The sequence below is a fragment of the Lingula anatina genome, chromosome 4 (assembly GCF_051362555.1).
Source record: "Lingula anatina isolate TDL-2025a chromosome 4, LinAna3.0, whole genome shotgun sequence".
Classification (NCBI taxonomy): Eukaryota; Metazoa; Brachiopoda; class Lingulata; order Lingulida; family Lingulidae; genus Lingula; species Lingula anatina.
The window spans coordinates 21,501,037-21,527,667 of record NC_141770.1 but is presented as its reverse complement, the minus strand read 5'-3'; the positions used below and the strand labels follow the sequence as shown (position 1 = coordinate 21,527,667).

The 26,631-nt window shown below is 36.0% G+C and overlaps 2 protein-coding genes and 2 long non-coding RNA genes across 5 annotated transcripts in view; 2 read left to right on the top strand and 2 right to left on the bottom strand.

The window, feature by feature from the left end:
* The window catches only part of LOC106151790 (kelch domain-containing protein 4), a 23,186-nt gene extending 9,644 nt beyond the window's left edge, over positions 1–13,542 (bottom strand). The window contains exons 1-12 of one of the 2 annotated variants that reach the window (XM_087012244.1): positions 13,463–13,542; positions 10,829–10,869; positions 9,642–9,768; positions 8,965–9,056; positions 8,350–8,428; positions 7,931–8,029; positions 7,470–7,606; positions 7,144–7,236; positions 3,805–4,031; positions 1,163–1,308; positions 678–769; positions 292–443 (exon numbers count right to left, since the gene is read on the bottom strand). In XM_087012244.1, coding sequence (XP_086868370.1) covers positions 292–443; positions 678–769; positions 1,163–1,308; positions 3,805–4,031; positions 7,144–7,236; positions 7,470–7,606; positions 7,931–8,029; positions 8,350–8,428; positions 8,965–9,056; positions 9,642–9,755 — 1,231 coding nt within the window. In that variant the 5' untranslated portion in view covers positions 9,756–9,768; positions 10,829–10,869; positions 13,463–13,542. Of the gene's footprint in view, positions 1–291; positions 444–677; positions 770–1,162; positions 1,309–3,804; positions 4,032–7,143; positions 7,237–7,469; positions 7,607–7,930; positions 8,030–8,349; positions 8,429–8,964; positions 9,057–9,641; positions 9,868–10,828; positions 10,870–13,462 lie in introns of those variants that run through there. The other variant, XM_087012243.1, reaches the window with a different exon arrangement.
* On the top strand, positions 4,173–5,808 carry LOC147762569 (uncharacterized). The gene is made up of 3 exons (XR_015334185.1): positions 4,173–4,497; positions 4,834–4,919; positions 5,155–5,808. It is a non-coding gene; the product is annotated as an uncharacterized LOC147762569 (long non-coding RNA).
* Positions 5,157–6,735, bottom strand: LOC147762568 (uncharacterized). Its single transcript, XR_015334186.1, has 3 exons — positions 6,556–6,735; positions 5,948–6,048; positions 5,157–5,686 (listed from the first exon to the last, which is right to left on the bottom strand). It is a non-coding gene; the product is annotated as an uncharacterized LOC147762568 (long non-coding RNA).
* The window catches only part of LOC106151785 (uncharacterized), a 24,174-nt gene continuing 7,685 nt past the window's right edge, over positions 10,143–26,631 (top strand). The window contains exons 1-12 of the mRNA XM_013525194.2: positions 10,143–10,735; positions 20,208–20,328; positions 21,445–21,515; positions 22,309–22,380; positions 22,599–22,665; positions 22,848–22,923; positions 23,150–23,352; positions 23,833–23,928; positions 24,489–24,576; positions 25,037–25,322; positions 25,734–25,822; positions 26,087–26,388. Coding sequence (XP_013380648.2) covers positions 10,253–10,735; positions 20,208–20,328; positions 21,445–21,515; positions 22,309–22,380; positions 22,599–22,665; positions 22,848–22,923; positions 23,150–23,352; positions 23,833–23,928; positions 24,489–24,576; positions 25,037–25,322; positions 25,734–25,822; positions 26,087–26,388 — 1,954 coding nt within the window. The 5' untranslated portion in view covers positions 10,143–10,252. The remainder of the gene's footprint in view (positions 10,736–20,207; positions 20,329–21,444; positions 21,516–22,308; positions 22,381–22,598; positions 22,666–22,847; positions 22,924–23,149; positions 23,353–23,832; positions 23,929–24,488; positions 24,577–25,036; positions 25,323–25,733; positions 25,823–26,086; positions 26,389–26,631) is intronic.

Genomic DNA, 26,631 nt, shown 5'->3' with positions numbered 1-26,631 from the left:
TATATATATATATATATATATATATATATATATATATATATATATATATATATATATATATATATATATATATATATATGCAACAAGTTTGTCAATGCATTATTGTTCTTGGACCTAAACCTTAATTTTCCCAAATAAATTTTGATTACCTAAAAAGTGTTGCCTTAAACATTTTTCATCTAACCTGCACATGCGCAAGCATGCACACACACTGTTGCATTATATGAAAGAAAAATATATCATTGTGGATCTGTAGCAAAATCTTATTCTCCAAAACAATGCTGCTCCTACCTATCTTCAAATTCTTGACTTCCTCCTCAACATCCATATCCTCCTCCTCCTCCTCTCCCTCCTCATCACAGTCTCCCTCCTCATTCTCTCCATCCTGAGTTTTCTTATCTTTTCTCCTCCTTTTCTTTTTCTCTGTGATTACTTTCTTACCCCTAAAATACAATATATCAACTATATATCATTCCTTCCTCTAATCAAAAATTTTAAGCATAGGTTGCACAATGGATGCACATGTGCACGCACGTGAACACACATATGCACACACACACTTAATATAATTTCTTCAAATTCTTCAATTAGGAAAATTTAGTGGTTACATAAGTCTTGGTACAAAATATAAGATGTTTTCTATCTAAATTGATGGTGTAAGTGGTTGGATCCATTACCTTAGCACCAGATCATACCACTTCCCTGTGTCTAACTCCAATGTGTACATCTCATTGTAGAAAACTCCTTTGATTTCTTCTTCAGAGTCCTCCTGATAAAAACAACAAAATGAAAGTCTTGTTATGGAAACAGAATGGCATTGGAAAACAAAACAAACAAAGCAAAATTAGTTCATACGTATAACCATGTAAAAGCATCATTTCTTTTGGGCTTCTTGTACTCAAGCACTTGTGTCACTGGGCTTGTGACTTCTTGGAGAACAGATTTTGGTCAACTCTTTAAAAAAGTAGTATTTATAGTTTATTTATACTGATGTATAAACCGATGTTAACTATCAAATATTGTTAAAGATACAACTTTGAATGGGGTAAGAGTGTGCAAAAATTTAGTTCTCCAAGCGCAAGCCCTGTGTAAGAGGGTATCTAAATAAAGCAATATCATATGTGCATCATAAAACTTAAAACTAACTAGAACTTGCTTGTACCTCATCATAAACCCCACCAAAAGTAATAGCCTTATTATTTCCAATGGGTGTCAGTGAGAACCCACATCTAGGACTAGGACGAGCACCAGACTGCTTCACTGACTGCCATTTCCACTTCACTGTGGACAGGTCATCTTTCTTTTTGTCTGGGAATAGAAAACCAACGTTACTTTTCATTCAAATACCTGTTGAATTAGAATGACTACAAAAGAATAGAATACAATACAATATGGTTTATTTTATGTTGAAAGCAACTGAAAATACAAACATTAAATGTGCAGCTAAGCTGGCAACTAAGTTTGAGAAAAGTTGCTGTACTAAAGCTAATGAACTCATACCTAATTAACCTTTTTCATCTTTTGCGGAAATACGAAGTGCGCATGACAGGAACCGCGCGCCACAGGGGTCATGGTGGTCCTCTGCTGTTTCCATCATTGCAATGCTAGGTGTAGATGATGTACAATGTGCGCATATAAAAAGGTCGTATGAAGCGTGCATTGCTTTCTGACAAACTGAAAAGGTGGCTGAAGTACAGAAATGCGTAAACTGTAGGCAAGAAACAGCTATTTGGACGGAGAATCAAGCAATTAAATATTTCTTTCTCTGTTTTAATATGATGCGCTTTACAACCTAGACTTCACCTAAGCGTCCGAGCCTTGGCTGCACTTTCAATAGTGATGACGAACTAAAGCTACGGAGTTCTTTTAAATGCTTCCGATAATAAAGATATGCGAAAGAGACTCGTTATTTTTTTATATATAAAATCAAAATAGCCAGTAGACTCGTACACCGCTTTCAAGAGTGTGGACAGGTGCGCAGGCCTACGTCTTCACAATTTTGTACATGTTGTATGCAAGCTGTGGCGATATCACCTCATGTACTGGCAGTGTCAATTCATTACGATTTTTATGTCTTGTTTGAAGGATATCTTAAGAGATTTTTAAAGTGATAAAATGAAAAGATTTCCTGCATTGTTTGACTGGTAACTACTGTGTATACAGGTAAAACTGACACGCAGATCGTTCGTCGGTGAACTGATTAAATCGTTTGGTACCTGATAAGGCATCAGGTGTTACTTGTTCAATTGTTCGGTAAGGCGGGCGGCCACAACTACGACCTTTCCTCTGTAATTAAAACCTTTTAAGTGTTAAATAGGTGAGACAGGAATTCTCGACTCTTTCCCAGACGATAATTAAAGTTTACCGTGTCTTACACTAGTATATGTACAAAATTTACGACAGGTAAAAAAAGTCAGCCTTTCGGTCTGACAAGTATGAAAATTTTGTCAATCTGAAACAAAAACAAAATTATAGCAAGAGCCCAAATTATTTGATTTTTAAACATTTTTATGCGTATTTTCATCGTTTTCAATCACAGACAATTAAAACATTCAAATAAAGTGTTTCCCACACATTTCATACTTTTCAACTATCTAAGACAGTTAAATATACGTAGGCCTACTTTAATACTAAGCATATTTGTATTACTTTACAAATACGTTGTTGGATTATGTTTATTATCCATTTTGTCTTTACCATACATGTATTATGTACGTGTAGCTTACAGAAAGGCTTTTCTGCATTTTTTGTAAAAATATGCCCATTGAATTTTCCAATTCTCTTGTCATTGAGTTCAGAAATAAATAACTTTTTATTTCGCCGATAACGCGTTCAACAAGAGCCGATGTACTTTCTTCTTCGTATGTCTCTGTTGATCTTGATAATATGAGCCCCGTTTGTACAAATCAGTAATACGTATATGGGACTGAATACATACTAATAAAAATTTTATTAACGTCTCACGTTAAAAAAAATTGAACCCACCCTGCTAAGGGTTATTAGAGACTAAAACCTGTGATGGGCCTACAACATTTAAAATGATCACTTATCAATAAAACACACACAAAAAGGATATTACATACAAAACTTTTCAAACCTTCTCTTTGTTGTTACACAAAAAGTCGTGAAAGTTCTTGAATTTTTTGTTAGTAGAATCCCCGTGTAAAACTTCAAAGCTTTTACTTTCTTTTTCCATAATCTCATGCTTGAAGTCTTTTCTTAATTTTTAGGCCCCGGCGTATTCTTCAATTTTTTCTTCAAATCTTTATAATGTTTTTTTTCTCGCATTTTTTACCCCCGAGTTCTATTTGCCGATAGTTCGTTATATCCGTTGTTTAACTAAGCATTTCTGTTTTTTATTAAAGCACCGTTGATCTCCTAATATTATAGTTTTTCTTCCCGCCTTCGAAATGTTCAGCGCAAACGCGGTGCCCTGCTTTTGATCCAAACTTGCTATATTTTCCTTTCTTTCTACCATATTTTTCATTTTAACGGGTTTGTTGGGAACTTATTAAACCTCACGTGTCGATCTCGCTTACTGTTATTGTAGTAGCGGGACAAAAAGCACGTAAACCCAGCCATGGTTTTAAGCACCGCTGTAAGTGTTTCGACGTAGCAGGGCTCCCCTACCCACAATGCAATTTCCATTTCCGGAAAAGATGAAAAAGGCTAATATTTAGTAACAATGCACATTTCAAACAGTAAATGGTATGAGAGCTTTTAATAAATACAATGATAAAAATCATTCAAGCACATACAAGCCAGTATTAAAGGAAAAGTCTGAAAAAATAAGGAAATTCTCACCTTCAGCTACTAAATAAAACATATCACTGTGTATAGTTCCTTTATCCACTTCCTTTTTGACTTTTTCCTTGCTGTATCCTCCATATATCAACAATCTGTTCTGCTCAGCCAGTGCTGCCATCTGGCAGCCAGATCTTGGAGCAGGAGGTATCCCAGGAGCCTCCACTTTCATCCATGTATAAGTCTCCAGGTTGAAAGCATATGCATCATTAAAGTACTTGTAATCCCTAAAACCACAATTTGTATCATAAAATAAGTCAAATTAACAAGGGATTACAATCATAATATAACTGAATTCTATCATTTAAGTGAGGGAAGCCAGTTGCTTAATCAAAATCAGCCTATTCCTTAATCACAGCAATGTTCAATGGGGCTATCAGTTTTTTTCACCACTGGGTGGCGCGCGTGTTTTAGTTGGGGTACTTTTGCGCATGCGCGTACTTTCTCGTGTGTTTGCAGTTTCATTTTTAATCTGACGCTGGAAATATCGCTCTAAATAATGCCAGGATACTGTTGTGTTCCGGAATGTACATCGTCAACAGCAGGTCATTCTTTTCCGAAAGACACAAAGCTGAGTTACCAGTGGAGAGTTGCCATCAGGAGGGTTGATTCTTCATCAAAAACACTATGGAAACTAAAGGCACATGACAAAGTCTGTTTCCTCCACTTTCGTGAGGAAGATTACACTTCTACGTAAGTTTTACTTGCTGTTGTCGCTTTTAGTATTAATAATGAGTTTGTCAACTTATTCATTAGATCTTTGTTATCGATGTTTAAGTAATTGTGTCGTTTAAAGTGCTTAGAATGTTAATTTTTAAGACATTCTTCACCTAACATATATGTAGCGATTTGAGGGAGAAAACACTCTACCGACTAAGCTACCGAGCCCGGGTCAACCCCGACCAGCCACTACAATTATTTCTTCGTTTTTATGTGATAATACATAAGGTTTTTTAAAGGCCACGTTTTCAAATTAGGACAACTTGATTTTTGTTGTATTAATAATCGTTATGTGCACTCCTTTTGCAGATGAGAGAAAAAGACTGAAGCCAGGAACGATACCATCCATATTTCCATTTAATAATTCGCAAAGTATCAGATCCGATGAAGTGGAGGTAAATATAACGCATGATATAATAACAGATTTATAAATAAAATGTTTCTTATTATTTGTATAATTATCTGTCTTAATACTAGAAATACTAGAGACGGACTAAAGGGGACAAGAGGCAGTCAGATCTGCGTCATTTCTATCATCTACACAGATTTTATGTGTTAATTAACAACGAAGTATTTTTCTTTGTGTAATTTATTAACTTATGTATTTATTTTTTGTTGTATCCTATATAGGATGAGTCTCAAGCAGATGAAGCAGTGGCAGACAAACATGAAGAATGCGCTGGTGAGAGCCAAAAAGAAAGTACAGCTTCCCAGTGTGATATCACTACACCATCAGACACAAGAGAAAGCATCATGCTGTACCAGAAAAATGCAAAGGCTGTCTAGTATCAAACTGGATTTATAGTCATATTGAACATTTCATGTTGTTTTTCAATGGCCTTTGGCCAGCAGCTCACCACTTGAATTTCAAATGTTTGTCACCAGGGCCAATGTTTTTTTATCATTATGAAACTGAGACAAGCCTTTGACGATTATTTAGCTCTCCGTTTCAAGCTATCGGTAACAACGGTGTCAGAAATAATAAGCACATGGATCAACTTTGTTTTTCCAGCTCAGTGAAATGAACATTTGGCCAGAACGTGACATTGTTGACGACTATATGTCTGTAAATTTTAAGAAATATGGAGTATTGATTTCATGGGTAAACTGGCATAATCTGTCCTTGTCTTGTCTTTCGGTTGCGTTCAAAATATCACCAAACCTAAAAATGATAAAATTAAATTAGTGAGATAGGTTTTTTTTCACTGTTCTTTTCAATTTGTATTCCAAATGCAAAATGAAATTGTACATTCATAGCATTAAATGTTGACCTTCAAACCATGATATATCATCTCACAACTTGTATTTCTGTATTATAATGCAACTACAGGTATATATAGTAGCTCAAGCTAGGACACGATATTGATACAAGACATTTGAACAAGTAAAAAAAAAGCAAACTTATTTTCGTTTGCACACCTACCTCGATGCTGTTATTCTCCATGATCTTTCTTCATGCCACACTCGACTTTTACTTTGGCCTCTAGTTCTGTTTTCAAGTTCTGACACTTCCTTCTCTGTGACCTACCAACATCAATGCAATTATGAGGGAGTGAAAAAAACTATGATGCTAACAAAACGATGCTAACATTCTTGGCAAACACTGTTTTGATTGTCTACCTCATCTATACTTAGTTATGTCAATTGTCATTGACATAAAACACGCATCAACCCTTGTTTCTCCTTTACAAATTTGTGTTGACACAAGTCGTGTTAAATGTCGGACCTGGTACACGAAATTTGATTACCGAAACGAACGGTCCTTTATCGACTAGGAGTGCCTACAATAAACATATTTTAAACATAAATACCTTCATTATATTCTCGGAATATGGAAATACGCAATGACAATATCATTATCTTGAAATATAGTAATAAATTAGGCATATTAGTAGTGCGGAACTAGCCGCCGCTTACACCTGGCTTTTGACAGGGAGCTCACACAGAAACCCATATTTTACGGGAAGATTCGAGCGCGAAACCTTCAATATTAATGATACAATTGACACATTCATAAGTAAACACACTAACCTTTCTACCAAATCCTGTTTCTTTCCTCTAGTGGGGGCTCCTCTTTCAACTAGTTGAAGTTTTAACTTCGCCACCGTTTGCTTCCCATACTCTAAAGCCATTTCTACACGGACGCGAAAACGAGGCTATCTTCAATAACCACTATTACCCCAGCGCCCTCTTTAGGACAAACGGCTCCGCGTATAGCCCCATTATCTAGCTTTTCACTTTTTTTTTTTTTTTTTTTTTTTGGTTACCTAATTTCTAATGAAAATTATGAAAATCAACACTGCAATAAAAAAAATCAATGTAAAAAATCAAAACAAACAGATATCAAGCTAGCATATTTGGGTTAGCCAAATTTCTCATTTCATATCTAATGAATGATAAATTTGTTAATAACTAGAAATTAACATTCTGCATAAAAATTCTAACCATTTTGTTAAAAAATATTTAAGCTGGTGTGAGTCAAGGGAATCAGTAATGCAATACTGTCCCCCATTTACATCTTCAACTGTTACAGAGACAACTTTGCATTCATGTTTCTAACGTCACAACCCAAACTTCTTATTAAAACTAAACAGTCTTAACTGTTCAACAGTCATTTACCGGATATTATCATGAAAACCTCCAAAGACTATCAGAAGTTTCTTCAAGGAAGTCATTCTATGTCCACTTCTAGAACTGGGTCCACCTGGAGCACTTCAAATGGTCAACACTTATGTTTTAATTTTCCTTTATTTTAAAGCAAATAATAATCAACCTTACATGGATTTTTCATGCACAATGAATGCTTTTTAACTTAACCTACTAATTATTGTAAACTATGTTAATTGGTGTCAAAAAAAAAAAAAAAAAATCAAACCTACTTTTCCATTTTGTATAATTATTTAATATGCAGATCACTAAATAAAATCAATGGACATAACACTTACTTCACCTTCTCCCATTTTTTCTCTTGTAGATGATAAACCCACAGGTCTTTGTAGTGATAGAACTGGGACTGTGTTGGACTGGCAAACTCTCCACCAAATAACCAAAGCTGCCCTCCACCCTGTTTCAGTGCGACTGCCTGGATGGGAACAAAACACAATTTTTGTCTCATCTACCACATTGTACACCATTTTGCATTGCACACCTACTTCAACATACTTCTATTGTCCATATCTGAAAATATCCTAAAACATATTTTTTGTGTCTACATATTCTGCAAAGCTATTTAAATTTTCCCAGTTTCCAGCCATTTAACGTGATAAGACACCTGAAATAAAAAGTACCTGATGCCGATACTTCCCTCTGAAGTGTTCTTAAAGACATGGTAGTCTGAATTTCTTTAAGACTGTCATATGTCTCGATTTGAATAAAAATGGGAAGGGAATGAGAGCTTTTATCTCACCTGATGTGAACACCTTGGAGGCGGGGCATTAGGAGCTGTCACTTTCAGCCATTCATTCTTTTTTATATTGTAGAAATACAGTTCATTGTACATGAAAGTCTGAAATAGAAAGAAAAAAATCATAAAAATAGTATCAGATTCTCCCAAGACAAATACAACTGTCAATAACAAACATGTAAGTATATGCAATTATTTGTTCCTTTGAGGAATGCTTTTTGATTTAGGAAAATATTACATGACTTTTGAATAGAAATCAATCTAAAAAAAACTGACTAAATGCACAATTGTTTCATCTGTAGACATTTGCAACCTACTTTAAGTTTAAAAAAGATGATGTTGGACCTTTCTGAACAACAACATGTACTGTCAACCTGTTTTATTCATCTAGTTTATACTGTGCAACATATGGAAATTCTCACCTTACTGCCATTGAAGTATTCTCCCCCAAACATAATCAGCTCCTCTTTGTCTGGATGTGATGTCAAAGTCATGTTGCATCTGAAGCCACCAAATAATACAGGAATAACAATAATTATTGTTACTTCGTATAGACATTTTAGATGTATACACATCCAAGCGTGTGCGTGCATGTATATGCGCATTACTGTGTGTGTATGTATATGTTAGTGTGTATGTTTTGATGAGTGTAGTAATATCTAAAAGGCAAAGGTATGAAATGTTTAAGGTGGAACAGCAGACATTGCTATTCACGTGACATTTTATTGTACTGGTTATACTAAAATATACAACTATTGGTTCTAGCAGTATATTGTGTTAGATGCGACAGTGTGCAATGAGACAAAACTAGTTACCTAATACCACAACAGAGAAATGTGTATAACATCTGGTAAAATAGGACATCTCTTTTGACAATGTTCACTGTGATAATATTCCAATGTTATTACTGCATAAATTTGACAGAGTATCATATTCTGTACCAAAGACAAATGGAATTATCTGATACATAATGACATCTTGATTAGTTTAATGTTTCCAATATATTTTATATTTTTCATATGGTAATTCCATTTTACCTGGGAGATGGTGGATCACATTTTTCCTCTACAACTTGCAATCTTTTTTTATCTTTTGATTGAAACTCAGCAATTAGTGCTTCAATATCTTCCTGTTACAAAAGAAAAAAAACTCATTACAACACAAGTGATTAATCTGGACCTTGAGTGGTGTATTTATCAAAGAAAGCATTAGACAATATTTTAATATGCAAGACAATTCTGTATTTCCATTCAGTATGACAGTGACATGCTAGTAGATAATTTTTCATACAAAAGATAAGCAAGTCATGACCTTCAAATAACAATAGTTCTTATACACTCATCTTCACAAGGTTAAGTTATGGTGTACAACTACAGGTAAAGTGAGTCAAATTTCTGCAAACTCATCCCATAACAAATGTATTTAGGCAGTATTGTGGTAAGCTGAATGAAAGGTGTATCTCAAACTAATTTTTCTAGTTCAATATGAAAGGAACTCGATGAATCAGCCTCTATTGTATTTCATATTTGGTTTACTCACTAATTAGTACACAAGGTGGTACAAATGAAAAAGCTATATTGAAAACTATAAGGTAAGAAGGAAGAATCCCATACAACGATCGGAATCTATAACATCCAGCCGTGAAATAAACACAGCTCTGTAGAAGTAGCTCAAAACGATGAGATAGTCATGCCGTTTTTCCCATTTTGCTCACCTCTCCCGCCTCCGCCAATGCTTTCTTTACTTTCTTTTCCATCTTCTTATCAGTCTTTTTGGCTGTTTTTTCAGCACCTTTTCCCTTCTTTTCCTTTTTCTGTTTTTTCCCCATTTTGTCAGACTTTCTTTAACAGAGAAAAGCTTACAGTAAATGTTTTAAGTACGATGTGCCGTTCTTATGGGGGCTGCCATGCTCTTTTAATACGGGCAGATTGTTTTTATTTTGTGGCTTTTTATTGGTAGTAATTATTCCCTTATATACCAAGTAAAATAAACATAATAACTGCTAAATAATGATTTCTCAACAAGTATTGAATAAAAATGGGATAAACAATAAATAAAGATATATTCTTATGGTATTTTAATAAAATAATTTATCAGCACCTCTCATAAAAAACACAAATATGTTTTATTTTTATTGATATGTATGGCATTTCAGTCACTTGAACTAGAAATGATCCAATCATATTATAGATAATTTGCAGCCCGTAAACTTTCATCTTCCAATTCCCCGGATGTCTGACCTAGAGATTGTATGGCGACCGAAGGATAAAATCTGTCGAAAATATTCTTGAAAGCAGCGAAAGGTTAAGGAAACGTCGTTGCACCATGGTGTGCAAAGAGGATGTCTTTGCATGGTTTACCAAACTAAAGGCACCAAAAAGGATAGAGGTTTTGGCAAGTCTTCTTCATATGTGTCTCCCCTTAGAGTTGAGGTTTGTTGGATCGTGTGTTGAAAATCTTGCGAAAAGAAATTTTGTGTTTCTACGTGAAGCAGAAAACCAAGCAAATAGTGTGTCAGAAATTGACAAGTTGAGAGATCTGACAGACGAAACTGTACGCAGTAGGATTAATGTTTATCTGGCTCTCCTGTATTCCACAAATATTCAATGTTCCAATGTACTCTTTGACATTTTGTCGACGTGCGTGGAATCGGCGATTCCGAAACTTTCAATGGACGAAGAGATCGCCAACGAACTCTTATTAATGTTGACAGTAGCTGTAAATCATCCCGTGTTTACATTTGAACAGAGAGAGGTGCTAAGTAAACACTTGGGAGATCTAGTAAGGTTACTAGGAGAATATATCCAGGTGAGTTGATACCAATTCCCCATGTGATATAATGACCACCTTAAGTTGGCTCAACATTAGTCCCAAGTTCTCTTTCAGTAGACTCTAGCTCACCTGTTTATGTTTTCTCTTTTTGCTGAGGGTGCTGATCATATCTAAAGAAAGAAAAGTGAAAACTGTGAATGCTTGAATCTGTTTCATTGATGAATTTGATGGTTTTACAGAATTAATGAACTAGGCAATGTACTTTTACAGTGAGTGGAAAGGTGTTAACAAACTGCCCTACAAAAAGCAACATCATTAAGCATGACTTAAAAAAGGAAGAGGAGGAATGGTTGGTTCTGACTAGTCACTTAAAGCTGTATTGACAGTTGAAGATCATTTTCTAGTTTAAGGAATGCTCAATGGGATTTTCATTGGCAAATCTAATTTTCCTTGACAAAAAAGCAGTAAATTTAGATGTATCTTACTCACAAATCATTGCTCAACCCAGCATTCAGAATCAAGGTTTTCTTACTTTTAAAGGAATCACAATTCATTTAGGCCTTTATGTCTTCCAGACATTTTAGCAGGATATAAAGATATCAGATGTTTTTACTTGAGGTATTTATTGTTTTTAGGATCTATATTGAGAAAGAAAAGTAACTTTTCAGGCTATTTTGACGTAAAACACTTAACTGTGACATTTGCAAATGCAAGAATGTACCATCCAAATAAAAGAAAACCCAGATTTATTTCAAATGACTGAATAGCAAGGAGGTTTCAGGTGGATTTTAGAATCATGTAGCAATATAGGGTTTATTTATTTATTTTTTGAATAAATCTTAGATAAGTATTGATGTTGGAAATACTAATGTTTAGATCATATAATATACTCAACTTTCCATAATATTGCCAACAGCCATTTTAAAAGGTGTACTTTTACCAATGTGACAAACATTTTATTCAGAACCTTAGGGCATTCATAAAGAAACTAGATGTCAACAGGTTACTTGACTGACAAAGATGGTATTCAGCACTCTGAGATACAGTGGGATTCCCATGTATTCTGGTCATTTGGTGAAGCCATTTGATATGTTTTAGGGCAAAAATAATTCTGATGTGAACACAGCCTGTGTGAACTTAACTAGTCTAGACAGGATAAGGCTTGTCATATCTCTGTTTACTAGTTGACTGTGAGCATTGATTATGGTAATTATAAAATTTAAACAAAATTTACTACGGTAGTAGCATTTTTAAAAACAGTTGTTATGTTAGCAAAAATCCCAAACTTTTGAAAAGTGGCTTGGCTTCAAGCCAGAATGTTCATTTTTTGTGAGTAACTGAAATTAAACAATTCTGGAAACTGAAAATACAGGAATGAGTGAACTATTAAAAAATTTCCGGAGCAATCACCATAAGTTACCCTCATACCAAGGGAGCAAGCCAGACTTAGTAGAATTTACTTACTAGTAATCTTGCTATCGCATCACAGTCCCATCTTTGTGGTTTAGAGATATTGCTGGGTTAGTAAGGTCAGTGTATTATGTTCATAACAAAGTTTTAAATGAAATAGGTCATGGAAGCACGACTACCCTGTTCAAGTGGATCTCCGTTAGGTCACTTTTTCAAAGGATTGTTATGAAAGGTGCACTTGGTTTCTCATTTTTATTTAAGGGGAAATTGAAAAAAAAAAGAAAGAAAAAGAAAAGCAGTCTCGAATGTATATACACAGTATATTGACAGTGCAGGTATACAGAGTAATAAGTTATACACAAGCTTGTTGAAGAGTGCAGTATTGTTTGTTTTGATGTTTGTTCTAGCCCAAATCCCAACTGCCCAATCATGATTTATTAATAATTGAGTAACAAAAATGTATTTAGTCTGATATAAAAGAAATCAACGTAAGGAGAAAACAAAGGTACACCTGTTTCAAATGTTGCTTGATAACAAAGAGCTGATCTTCTTTTGGTATTTAGGATTATATTAACTTGTAAACATATACAGGAGTCTTCATCGTTCTAAATTTATAATATATTGATTTTTGTCAGTGCACTTGAAGATAGATCTACCACTTATTCTGGTGCCCAAGGCATATTTTGGCTTTTTCAATGTAATAAAACAGGATTTAGTTTGAGGATTTTGGAACTTTTTTGGTTGCTGTGCACATGGACGGAAATGCCAGTGGCATTTTCTCATAAAGAGAAGTCACCAGTTTCCTAGAAGGATGTATTGCATTTAAAATGTCCTGTTTTGTTTTTAAGGTGCCCTTTTGATGGAAATGTATTGTAGATCTCTTAATGGTTCCTCATTCTGTCTGTTGTATTAAAATGTTGAGGAAAATGTTTTTCTTGTCAAATAAAAGAAACCTATAACTGTATGGTACCCCCCCCCCCCCCACACACACACACACCCACACACACACACGCACACACCCACACACACACACATGAACAGACACAAAATCATATTTATAAAAAGGGGGCAAAAGATTTCCGCAGACATGGTAGTTAAAATAAATGTTTGTTTTGTAGAAACCAGGATCCTGTTTTAAGTAAAACAGTAAGATGAAAAATGTCAAAACTACCAAAAAGTTTGTACTTTTACCCATGTTTAATCAGTAGTGGTCCTCTTGAATGCAGGATATTGGACTTGTTTCATAAAAAGGAAGAAATAAATAATAATGTTATACTAATCATTTAGATGACAACTATAGATGTATACTAGACCAGAGACCATTACATTTTTTGTCTCACAGTAAAGACTTACTTAATGGAAGCAAAATGTAAAATGTGTCCAAGGATGGATTCTAACTTTGTCCTTCACCAGCACTGTACAGTACTTTCTTTTTGAGTGGCCTTGACCCAGGCAGTACACTAAGTAGTCATCAGGAATAGATTGCTGTTATACAGTCATGGTTGGTTAACCTTGCTATTACAGTCTGTCTGAAGGGCTGTTTACACATGTTCTACTTGAAATGATAGTTCAGTAAAATAAAGGCCTACCCCTATATCCCTATATCATAGTTTCAACTTAAAGATACTCCATATGGGATTTACCTGCCAAAATAAAATTTCCTCCTCCTTATGAATCATTGCTTGACCCATTACTTGTACTGTTCTTGGATTTTTAATTCAATGATTTAGTTCTAGATGACTGGCCTGTAGAACATAATGTCTTCAGGTAAATTTCAGAAGGAATTATTGAAGTCAGGGACTTCAATTTGAGGGATTTTACAGTTTTTATAGCCTGAATTGGGAAAGATAAGTAGCTTTGCAGGATATGCAGACATGGAAAACATTCTTGCTACCAGAAACTTAGAATGTGCAACTGTTGAGACAATCCCGACACCCATTCAAGCTGCTGTTTAACGTGAGTCATTTTTCTTCCCAGATATCTTGATATCATTATATAATACCAATGATGTGAAAGCTTGTCCCCGCAGGTACATTGAGCAATTTTCCTGTCAGTCCCTTAGTTCACTTCTTAACAGGCCAACTATAGTAGCCTTTAATGACTGAGTATCATAAGCTGTTCACCAGGGTATCCAGGTATGTTAGATAAATTATTAGATATCAGCTTTAATTGCCTCAAATAAAAATCCTTTAACTGCCTTTTGAAAACCTGTCAGGCATTTATATATTCACTATATGGCATTCACTATGTGGCAGTTATTAGTAATAGTGGAAGCATATACTTGAAAATGAATGAAAGTAAGACAGAATAACAAGAGTTGTTTTCTCCAAATATTTAGCAGTGCGCTATCCTGTATTGTGCTTTCTATATAACCTCTTACAGCGGGTTGATGAAACTATGATGACTTTTTCAAATGCACAGTTACAGTAGAAGGTTGATATGTGAAAAATTCTTTTTACATCTTATTTAAGGCCCATTTTGAGTGAAAAGTGTATAATCTAGGTTATGCAGTTTTACCCCAAAGGTCAGGAGATTTTATATTTAGTAATTGTGGTTAAAAAGTTTACAGCTAGCTCACACAAGGATATCAAATTTTCATCAGATGGTAAAGATATTTTTTCTTTGTGGCAAAAAGGAAGAAAAAAAGTTGACCTTTACCCTCAAAATATAAGTGGTTGCAAAATTAGTACATGCAATACAGGCTGAAATTTTGTATGCATTAAAATGACCCAAGAGACTGGAGGTCTGTGATTATATAGGAAAATCCTTGTAACATTCAATTCGTCTTCGCTGTCCCATAATAGTCTATTCAGAGCACATTCAGAACAAGTTGATTTACAAACTAACAGATCTGCATATCAAATATGGCCGACCCACTTAATTCACCGATGGTCTCACCACCTCTCTATGCGCCATCCCTGAAAAGGCCTAACAATTAAACCTCAGAGCCGAGATTTAAAATGGGGTGTGGAGTCAGAGAGACCATCAGGGGATTAAGCGGTTTCGTCTTAAGTGCGATTGGCCATATGTAGTCTGCGAATCATTAAGTCCGTGGATCATCTGTCCTGAATGCAACCTTAGTTTGTGGCAAGCTAAATTTAGGAGAATAACATTAGGGCACTGTTCACATGAAAAATCCAAATTCCAAAAATCCATTGGCGGTATCTAGTGATCATGGTCTGTGACCTGAATACCCTGCTGCATAATTAACTACCAGAGCAAGAATTCATAACAGCTTTGGAAGTAACTCGCTCACGCTGCTAGTTAATTACGCCGCAGAGTATTCAGGGCAAAGACCGTGATCACTAGATGACTCCAATGGATTTTTGGATTTTTCATGTGAACAGTGCCTAAGACTGCATTCCCACAGATTTTTGATCCATCTATCTCCATGGGGAGTCACGCCTACTAAAAGCTGTAAGGGGGTAATTAACTTTCGTGCACGCTCAGCTGACAGCAATTTAGTGTGAACCCCCAAGGAAATAGGTAAATCCGTGGGAACCCTGTCTAAGAGATAGCTGATACAGACACCATAAAAGACAAGTTGTGAATAATGTGATAGAATTTAACCTGCATTGAAGGGGTGGATGTACACATATACAAGTCTTGACTGGGTTCCCATAGATTTAGATCGATTTTTCTGGATCGACCTAACTCCTTGGGGGTTCATGCTAAATTGCTATCAGCTTCCGAGAGCCGAGCGGGCACAAAAACTAATTACCCCCTTACAGCTTTTAGTAGGCGGGATAGGCATTTAAGCCGGTCAGGCTGACAACAATCTAGTGAGACTTCCCACGGGGATAGGTCGATCTAAACATCTATGGGAATGCACTCTTAGCTACCTAATAAATAAGTTGTGAAGGTTTGAGAAAAATTAAGATGGAAAAAAAACTAGTTGAACCAATATAAAGTCAAGTTTAGAATGAAATTTATTGGATGTTGATGATGTAGATTTTCTTAATTTTAAGCAAAGTTCATCTCTCACTGTTCAAAAAATTATCCTATCTGAGTTGTAAACCGGCTAGTCCATACACCAGCTCATACAGTTTCTACCTGCTGTCTACCCAGCTAACAGTGAGTCATTCTGTTTTCATTTCTATCTCTCTGTGATTCAGCTCCAGTGTTGTTTTCTATTACAGAACACCCAGAATGTTGCGTGTTTTCAATTGCTTGTTGTCTTTAGTTATTCAAATCTGTGGGAATCTCATTTTCTGTTGTAAAATGAACTTGAGGGTGGCTTTCTGTAAATGATTCATTTCATGCCTGATTTTCCCCAGTATTTGAGTCAGTGACAGTGATTCAGACGTGGTAGGGCAGGTGTGTCAGGGTTGCTGAGGGGAGTCAGGGGTGGGGCTGGGGAGAGCACTTGGCCCTGTGTAAAGAAACAACATAAAGATATAGATAGATATAGATATTACAATATTTAGCAGTAAACTGTGCCTCGTCTTGGTGTCTTGGGCCCCATATAGAGTGGAAGATCCAAGTACTTACTGATCCGCCGACTAAATATGGTGGACCACAGTTAAAAAGCGATGCCGCTGATTTCTGATGGTCTCACCGACTCCACACGCACCTTTAAATGGATTAAATCTCAGCTCCAAGGTTTAATTGCAAGGCCCCTGCAACGATGACCTGTGTGGAGGCGAGGAGACCATCAGGAATCAGCGGCATCGCTTTTGAATTGTGGTCAGCCATATTAAGTCGCCGGATCAGTAAATACTTGGATCATCCGTTCTGAAATCGGCCTTGATGTTTTTACCTTGAATTATTGAGTTTCAAGTTTGTGGTTTCCAACATACTCTTGTAGTCACCAGTTTTTCTACTCGGTGCCAGGAGATGTGTTAAATCTGTTAAGTTAACTTCTACCATTATCAGAATAGAAAGAAGCAGTCAAAATATTAGTAACCAGGGCTCCTTAGCTCGAAAGCATCGTGTATTGCGAATAGCGATATCTCATAGAGTCTACAATGTATTATATGGGACAAGTATGGGCGAGTTATGGAATCGAGACGCTTACGCTCAGTCGCAATGCGCGATGCTTTCGAGTTACGGCTCCCAGGTATGGGTAATTGCTCTTTCTCTCTCTCTCTCTCTTCAGAGATAGAAAACATGTTTTGGTTCCCAATAATGACCCATTTGTTTTAAATATATATATGTATGAGACTAAATGTTTCTGTTGCTAAATATAATGATTGGTAGAAAGGTGTTTATTGTCAGGTTCATTGCTGCCCTGTAAAGCTGCAGGATTACATAATAAGGTGTATAATAGGCCAGATAGTGCAAGCTGCATCTTATCACATTCAGTGGTTTGTTTACAGTCAAGTAAATATCTGCCTACTTGATTTATGTGTCTGGATTTACTCTGTCATTCTTTGATATATATGAAGATAATGAATATTTTAAACTAAGCACTAATGAACTTCTATAATCTGCACAATGAAAACGGTGTACTAGTATCTAAATGAAATTGAAAATGTGACAATTTTGGTTCTACTTAATTTTTAATACTGTGTTCTTTTAAGAGGTGGAAATGTTCTGAATAGCATTCTGTGTGTAAAACTAATTTCTGTCATTTTCGTCTTGATCTACATGGCATGTTGCAACCCATTCACTATGGTGGCCTGATGTTTGCTGACAATTACAATGGTTTGGTAACCTTGTAACTGCCATGGCTTTTGACATGATAGTCAGGATCCCTCTAGCCTGGTGCCTGTTTCACAAAAAGTCTTTAGGTTTTTTAGTCTTTTTAACTTATTGAAATAAGTTTTATGAATATTATTTTAGTGATTTACTTTGTTTTGTGGTCTTTTCACTGTTAGCAAGTCACTTCAGTTCATTGATTTACATTTTCAATCTCAGTGGTGACACTAGACAGGTATGTCAAATACTTTTAATAATGTGGGCAAGTCATATTTATAGTTCTGACAACAATATCATAGTTAACAGTGTGTAGTCTGCTATCTGATTTTGAAATTTTAGCTTTGTCCAAGATTTTTCTTGACTTTCTGTGAATCACTGAGTCCCCTAGTGTTAGGTCTGGTGATGGTTCTTATTGCTGAGTAGGGTAGTTTGCTTGTTGTGTTCTAATGAAGGTTTTAATTATGCTAATGGGCAGTAGTATGCAGGAGGGTTGTTTTATGTAGAATTGCGTTCTGTGGATTATGTGGTTTTTCTGTGGTAGATGTTTTGGTCAAGGGTTGTTAGCTTGTGACAGGTTTTGCTGTATGATGTGTTTTACTGTGATGATGGTTAGTATTATGATAGAGCATTGTATTATTTTCTGTTGTTGTACTAGTACTAGTATTCCATTGTACTAGGATTGTGTTGTGATGAATGATTGTGTTTTGGTAGGATTTCTGTTGTAGGGTTGCATTATGGCCAAATATTATATTATGTAGAAGGTTGTGCTCTGATTCTTGTTTACTGATTTCTGCTGGGTGGATGATCACTTGATTGCAATTAGGACAGCTGATGTAATTGAAATTGAATAAAATTAGGGGAACCTATAGAGCCTAGTACAAAAAAAGGTCCCTTCAACAAGAACAGTCATTCCATTATATTTTGTTAGTAAAGCTGACTGGCATAACTTTTATGCATTGGGTCTCCTTGTTTGAACAGTAAAGAACAATGACTACTTGTTTTAGATTGCATTCTCTTTCCACTTTTGATATACTTATAATCCTGGCGTGTGGCAGTGAAAAATTGCAATGCTGACTGGTTTGTATTGAGAGAATTTTTCATACCCAGGGGACTTTTAAAGCTTGTTCTTACCAGATTTGAATTAAACTGGAACATATCACATTGGGATCTATGCAGACTTAATGATTCCTGGTTGCGAGGATTTTTGTTTTTAATTAGACGTGATCAGAACAGCTTTGGATTTCAACACTAATGTTTTTGTCTATGACATTATAAGTGAAGAATTAAGAAATCCATTAACTAATTGACTTAGAAGAACACTTGCAATAAGTAATTTAGTAAGCTTGTCAGACAGTTGCCTGCACTTTGCTTGAACTATAAGTTTCTGTTGCATGTTTCTAGGGAATAGACTATATTACAACCACAATAGAAAAAGTAAGACATATACTTGTTGTACAATGAGAGTGGATTGGAGTTCTGACAGTCTGGATATTAAAACAGAAAACCAATTTCCTGATTGGATGCCATGGGGCCAGGGTGTAGTGTGTTTCTTTCAGGTCAGATAACCCATTTGATTTGCTGTGGCCAGCTAAATTAGACTTTTTTTTGCCTCCAGTTTTTCTGCTTTAGAAATTAGTAAAGCATGCTTTATGAATGGGTAGTTGTTAAGGAATAAGCTTTGGTGTTGGAGAATGGTAAATTGTTTTTAATTAATTTAATTTATATATTATAATTATTATTTTTTTGAAAAAAAAAACGTCTGACATTCTTTGGATAAAAGTACAGTATCTTCCATTAATAGACATATTGGTATTGTTTTCCCTGGTATTGTATTCTCATGCTTGACTACTATCGGTATTATTTAATTGTGGATGAAAAACACTTTCTTTGACAAAATGGTATTAAATGCGCTCAAAAATGGATTGGCTTGTCTTCAAATCTGCAAGTATTCAATTTCCACAGTCTAAAAGAAGCTCAGGTGTTCTATGAAAGAAGCCACATATTATCTTTAAGTTGTTTTATGGCAAATCAGAATGAAATCTTCAGTCTTCATAATGGATAAGTGAAAAAATGCTGTTTCCAGTTTGGTTGTGGCAGTGTAAATATTTCAGTAAACAGTTCTATTATTATTTATAACCTTGAAAATTTATTCTTTGAAGCCTTACTAATATTATCATTGAGTGAAGTGACCTGTGTCAGTGCAGTTTGAAAATATGTATCACATAGTCTGTAGATAACAAGCCTCACTAACAAGTAACACAATCACAACTAGGGATGTAAATATGCTTTAACCTAGTCGACAGATCTAGGAATTAGAACTGATTACAAACATCAACCTATATCACATTTCAGCTGATGCTGCATCACAACTACCAGTTATAGAGATTAATTAATTTGAACACTGCCTTAAAGTTAAAAGTTTTGCATGAAATTGACTCTTGTTCTTTGACAATTCCAGGAGGAGGAGAACTGTAAGGATGTGGCTTGCCAGGCAGGAGAACCTCTCCTACCAGAGGAAAACGGCTGCAGTAAAGATGCATGGTGCCAGGCTGGGGAGTCCTTCTTATTGCTAGAACCAGGTAGGTGCAGTTAGTTGTCACAGGTATGCAATAGTTGCAGTAAAGGTGCAAGGTGCCAGACTGGGGAGTCCTTATAACTTGAAACAGGTAGGACCAGTTAGGCATTGCACATAAGCAGAAGTTGCAGTAAAGGTGCCAGGCTGGGGAGTCCTTATTACTTGAACCAGGTAGGTGCAGTTAGGTGTCACATGTATACGATAGTTGCAGTAAAGGTGCATGGTGCCAGACTGGGGAGTCCTTATTACTTGAACCAGGTAGGTGCAGTTAGGTGTCACATGTATACGATAGTTGCAGTAAAGGTGCATGGTGCCAGACTGGGGAGTCCTTATTACTTGAAACAGGTAGGTCCAGTAAGGCATTGCACGTAAGCAGTAGTTGCAGTAAAGATGCATGGTGCCATTATGGGGAGTCTTTGCTTGAACCAGGTAGGTGGGGCTACTAGTAGCTGGATCTCTCTCTCTCTCTCTCTCTCTCTCTCTCACTCTCTCACACACACACACACACAGACAGACAGACAGAGCAGTGTAATGTAATATATGTAAATCTTATAAAGCATGGCACTGAAAAATTCCAAAACAGATCAGTTTATACTGATATTTTTTTACTCAGAAACTGTCCTGGTCAGATTTAAATTGAACTGCCACACTGGACAAAATTTAATCTGAATTGTCTGTCGGACAAAATTAATCAAATAGATGTCCTTGATAAACAAGACATTAATTGTGTTTTAATCATAAGTTGCATCTGTAGTTCAGGTAGATCACACCTAATCGTGTGTGTATGTACACTGTTACAGCTGTCATGTGTGATATCCCGTATTTAATTTCCACACACTGTCACACCTTATACACAGTTATCATTGACACATCTGCTCTGGTGTGTGCACTATGACATCCATGATCGCACTCTGCTATCTAGGTCATAATATTACTTGCTCTTTTGACATGGCTTTGCTGCATTCAACTGATTAATTGATATTTTGTAATTCTTCTTTTTCACCTCAATGTAACATATGCACTGAAGACACAATTATTTGAATTACTCTGTTGCTTTTTCTTTTCTTGATCTTTCTTTTTGTCATCAGCTATGCTGACCAATTTTTTTTATGTTTTCCAGCATATGTTCAAGACATCAAAGTGCAAGGTTCCCAGAGGCGGACAGAAAAGGAACATGAATTTTGCATGCAGGTAAATATGTTATTCCAGTAACCCTGATCCCTTTATACCATTTATCTACTATGCATTATAGATAACAGCTGGGGTTCTTGTGTCATGCACTTTTATAAAAAGAATAAGTAATTGTAATGAACACAGACTTTCTTTTCTGCTATTGAATTCATGATAGTTTATGTGACTGTTTTCATTACATTAAAAAGACAATATTTTAGGCATTACCAGAAACATAGGCAATGGAATTTGAAATGTGAAAACGTACATCTTTCAAATGGAAAATATTGCTGTGAAATGGATTTCATATTATATAATTGTCATGAAAGATGAAGTTGTTGCCTGATTGTCAGTATGAGTGTAGACTGTGACATTCACTGAATTACCAAGGACTTAAACCTACAAAATAGATTAAAAATAAGTATCCACTATATTTCAGTAAAGTGTAATAATAAACAAACACGGATGTTTGGGTGAAATGCAGATGAAATCTAATATGTCTCTGTTTTGGAATTAACACTACAGGGGGTGCTTTGCTGTGGCATCCATTCATAAAGATTCACAGATATATAATATAAACTCATGTTTTAAGAATTAGGGTTGTTACTCGAGGGTTTGAGTGTGTGCCAGCCTTTCGTAGTCACAGTGATTGAAGTTCATTGTGTGACCAACAGATGGCAACACCATCCCCAGAATGATCTCTGATATTTCTGGATAAAGATGTCAAATATGACAAGTTACAGACTCTGAATTTCTGGTCTGAATTAGTTCCTATGTGAACATGTTCATACATGATGGTCAATGTTCTTTTTAGGTCACCTGGTCAAATGGTGAGGTCACTGCCGTTAATAAAACTTACCAGGAGCTATATGAGTTCCATACAAAGGTGAGACATTGATTTATGTACTGGTGATATTTGTTAATATTTAGACTTGGCTACTGTAGCAGGATCTAGTCTGTCAGCTGTATTCTGATTTTTAATGTTCATTTGAAATCAAAAGTATTTTGCTGTTTGATTAATGCACTAAATGAATTTTTCTGCATTAACTGCAAGAGAAAGGATTAAGTAGTCATGAAATTTAATTGAAGTCTTATTATTTCCAGTTGCTGAAAGCCTTTCCAGACGATGCTGGAGCCCACAGACATGAGAGGAAAATCCCTTATTTACCAGGTTTCTCTCTCTCTCTTTCTCTCGCTCTCCCTGTCTCTCAATTAATATCTCTGAAATACTTCTCTCTCTTATTGGCTCTATATAAATACAATGAAAGTACTAGTAAGCTACTTACACATACAAGCACCCAAAAAATATATGGTTTCAGACACACTCAATATTTGTACATGTTATGTTTCTAGGTATTCGACACCTTCAACGCAATCACAGGGAAGAGCAGCTGAAGACAATATTACCAAACATACAGGAATATGCAGAGTAAGTAAAGCGTGGGGGTTGGTCATGCAAGGTAAACCAGCTTTGATCACTATTTGATATGTGTGTGTGTGTGTGTGTGTGTGTGTGTGTGTGTGTGTGTGTGTGTGTGTGTGTGTGTGTGTGTGTGTGTGTGTGTGAGAGAGAGAGAGAGAGAGAGAGAGAGAGAGAGAATGCATTAATGGTTAAAACATGATCACAAAGATTATATAAACCTTTTTTCTTTCAGACAACTGGTCAAAGTCCCTGAGTATATTCTGCACAGTGATTACCTACAGGTCTTCTTTAAGCCTGAGCCCCAGAACCCTGCCTCTCATGTACTGGTGGAGAATGCATTTAACAGAAATCGTACAGAAAGAACAGGTGCAGATCGCTCGCGGCATTCGTCAACGGGAAGCACAAATTCACGGCAGGGGTTTGGTAATGATGCAGGTGAAGACGATTGCTGTTTGCCGCTTTCTCATTGCTTATTTTCATTTAAAACTGCTTCATCTGTTTCTGTGATTTGCCATTTTAATCATGCTAGAGATAGCCTATTTTGCATCTTTGAGACCACTGAATAAAAAGATTCAGTTCACTGTGTCATTCACACTTCCTTCTTATAAGGAATTCACTAGTCATTGGTCTCTTGAGCTATGACTCACTTAAGTTATTCATTTTTTTTTTCACATCAATCAGTCTCATTCCTTTTTACTGCCTGGTGAAATATGTATAGCATTTTCAGCCATAGCTATTTTACGAAGTAAACTTGTGTTGGAATCTGATGATTTAAAAAAATAGTAACATAGGAAAAGAGCAATTAAAAATAACTCTGCTTGGCAGCTTTTTCAAGTCAGTTAGCCCTATTTGGCTTTTATTCATGCGGCAAATTTATGATGAATATTAAGACTTAATATATGTTCACTCTTGCAGAATATAAAGAGGAAGTCCATCCCACTTCAGAGTATGTGCGCTCAGCTACCATTTATAACTCCAAACATGTGGATGTTGGGGGAAGAAGGATAGTTGGTAAGTAACACTGTAGATGAGTGCCTTATATATACCTAGAAATGCTATCAGTAATGAGATTGTACTTATAAAAAAAAAAAAAAAAAAAAAAAGCCTGGCCCCGTGCCACCTTTTCAGAATTTTTCACTAAATGGCAGTCTCATCCCTGTACTATGTGACTGAGACTGTATGTGCTGTTCAGATATAAAGTTTTTTTTTTCTGTGAAATGCAACTGCTTTCTCTCATTATATGTAAGTCAAACAATACACTTTAACCATCTCATGATATATACCTTGAACACCTCTTGCTGATGCTCAAGGTTTTCAGGCATATATAGCTGGGGTGACAGTGTATTTAACTATAATTATGTATCACATAACTTCGTCTTTGTGCAAAACTTACTGCTCTGATGTTGGTAAATGTGAACTGTGTTTGGTTTTGTAGGGGTTTTTCATGTAAAGAAGTAAAGAAATAAAGTTAGTAGCTAAAAATTGCATGCCTACATGTACAGTGATAGCTTACTAATACATGTATGGAAGTGTGCGTACAAAACGATGAAATTGTTATTGCATTTCTCCAGAGCATCACATGGGAGGCATAGCTGGCATGGCCAAGGAGCGTTCAGTAACACCATCCTTAACAACCACCACACCCACCTCGTATCAGAGGTAAGTATGGGTCTTTGCTTTAGCTGAGTATTACAGTGATAGGAATAGCTTTAGTATATTGAATTTATATTATGTTCCTTTTAGTTTTGCCTGCTGGGATCTCTGAATATGTTCTGATTGATTATAATATGGTGTATACTTATCAGTAAGACTCTTCATCTTAAATTGCTTTTCCACTTTTCATTGTATTATTAAGCAAAAAAGTGGTGACTTTCCAAGGATGAGTTCCCTCAAATATTCACGGCTGATGATTCGAAGAAATGCTTGTTGTTTCAGCTGATTTAAACTGCCTCATATAATTTGAGTTAGGAAATGCTTCATGATAAATAGCAAAAACCTACTCTGAAAAAGAAATTCACCATCTTCCTGATAAATAAGAAATACTCAACACTTAAAAAATTCACTGGACTTGATCACTGGACTTGATCACTTAACCTATCAAACTTTTTTTTCCTAACAGGGCTGCATACACATCAGGATCTGTGTCACCGTTCTCACTTAGCTCGGCGCCACTGCCTTCACCACTGTCATTGTCATTGCAATTCATGTCTCCCCCCTCTATGCCAGAGCCAGATATCATTGTGAACCAGCAGCAGCACTATAATAAGCAGCAGCAGCAAAGGATGCTGTCTACGCTTCACCCGGAAGATGCCACATGCGAGGATGAGTCATCATTGGTGACGTGGCTCAAATCAGTGAGGTTGCACAAGTACAAAGATCAGTTGAGCAAGTATTCATTAAGTGATGTAAGTATTTAAAATGGAAGTTTTATGATAATGCTGTCTTTTAATTGAAATCTTGGGTACCAAATGTCTTAATGATTTTAGGTAAGCAGTAGTGAGGTGCACTTGTGGTACAACTTTTAAGAAATGAATTATTACTTCTGCCAAGAAGGCCATGGTTTTGTGTTTGTTTGTTTGTTAGTATACCACCTAACTCAACTTCAAAGCGATAAGACTTAAGTGGTGATCCATTAATTAAAATTTTATAAGTTAATTATGAGAACTTAACTGCCGTGGAGGAGGTCTGCACTCACCTAGTGCTGTTCTAGTTATCATTTTTGTTATTATCACATAGTAGTAGCAGTAGTTGTTGCTGTAAGTTGAACCCACCAGCATGATGCCATGTTCTAAATGCCTTCCTGTTCTTATCCTCAGCTCCCAGAAGTCACTGATGAGCAACTAGAGGAGATGGGTCTCGCTAAAGGTGCCATCAGCAAACTCAGGAAAGAGTTACAGAAGATTATGTAAGCAGGAGGCAGTAAACTTTTTTTCCAAATAATAAATGAAAAAAATAATAAATTGGTAAAAATAAGTAAAAAGATGAAAAGAAGTTTCTTCTTTGCATTTTAATTTGAAAAAATCATTTTGAAGTGGCTATATTTAGATATGTGATAATGATAAAATTCTTTGAATAGTATATCAGTAGGGAAAGTAGGAAGTGAGGGAGAGATTCTGTTTCCATTTAGTTGATGACTGTTGTTTTAAGAAAAGGTTTTCATTTGTTTCAGACCAATAGGCCAAGGCCCTAATGGCATGATCATGATAGATACAGGAGGCTCATGGCGGTCAAACTCGCCCTCGTCTCCTTCCTCTCCTGTGTCTCCTTCCTCGTACCACACACCGCCATGTCACAGTCCCCACATGGTGGCGCCACCATCTGGCAAGTCTGGCAATATGGCGCAGGTGCTCCCTGTTGGCAGCTGTTTAAAAAACTTTCCCAATAACAGCAGTGTGGACAGTTCTCCTTCCTGCTCCGAGTACTCTAGTCCTCCTCCTAGCCCGTCTATAGAAGGAGAGGACAGGGAAAGAGGTGAGTGGGGTCAAAAATGGAGTCAACTAAATGATGAATTACAAACAAATTGGGCTAGTAACTTTGAAATGCAACGGTTGTCATGGGATGTTAAAAATCTTCCTGCATAGTTTTCTAGTATGTTATTTTTGGACAGGAACTGTTTCTGATCTCTGTAGAGGTTAGTACATGAAGAATAATCAATCTGTTATAGTTATGTGTTGCACTTTTATCTACAGAACCTTATATAATTACTTTGATAAT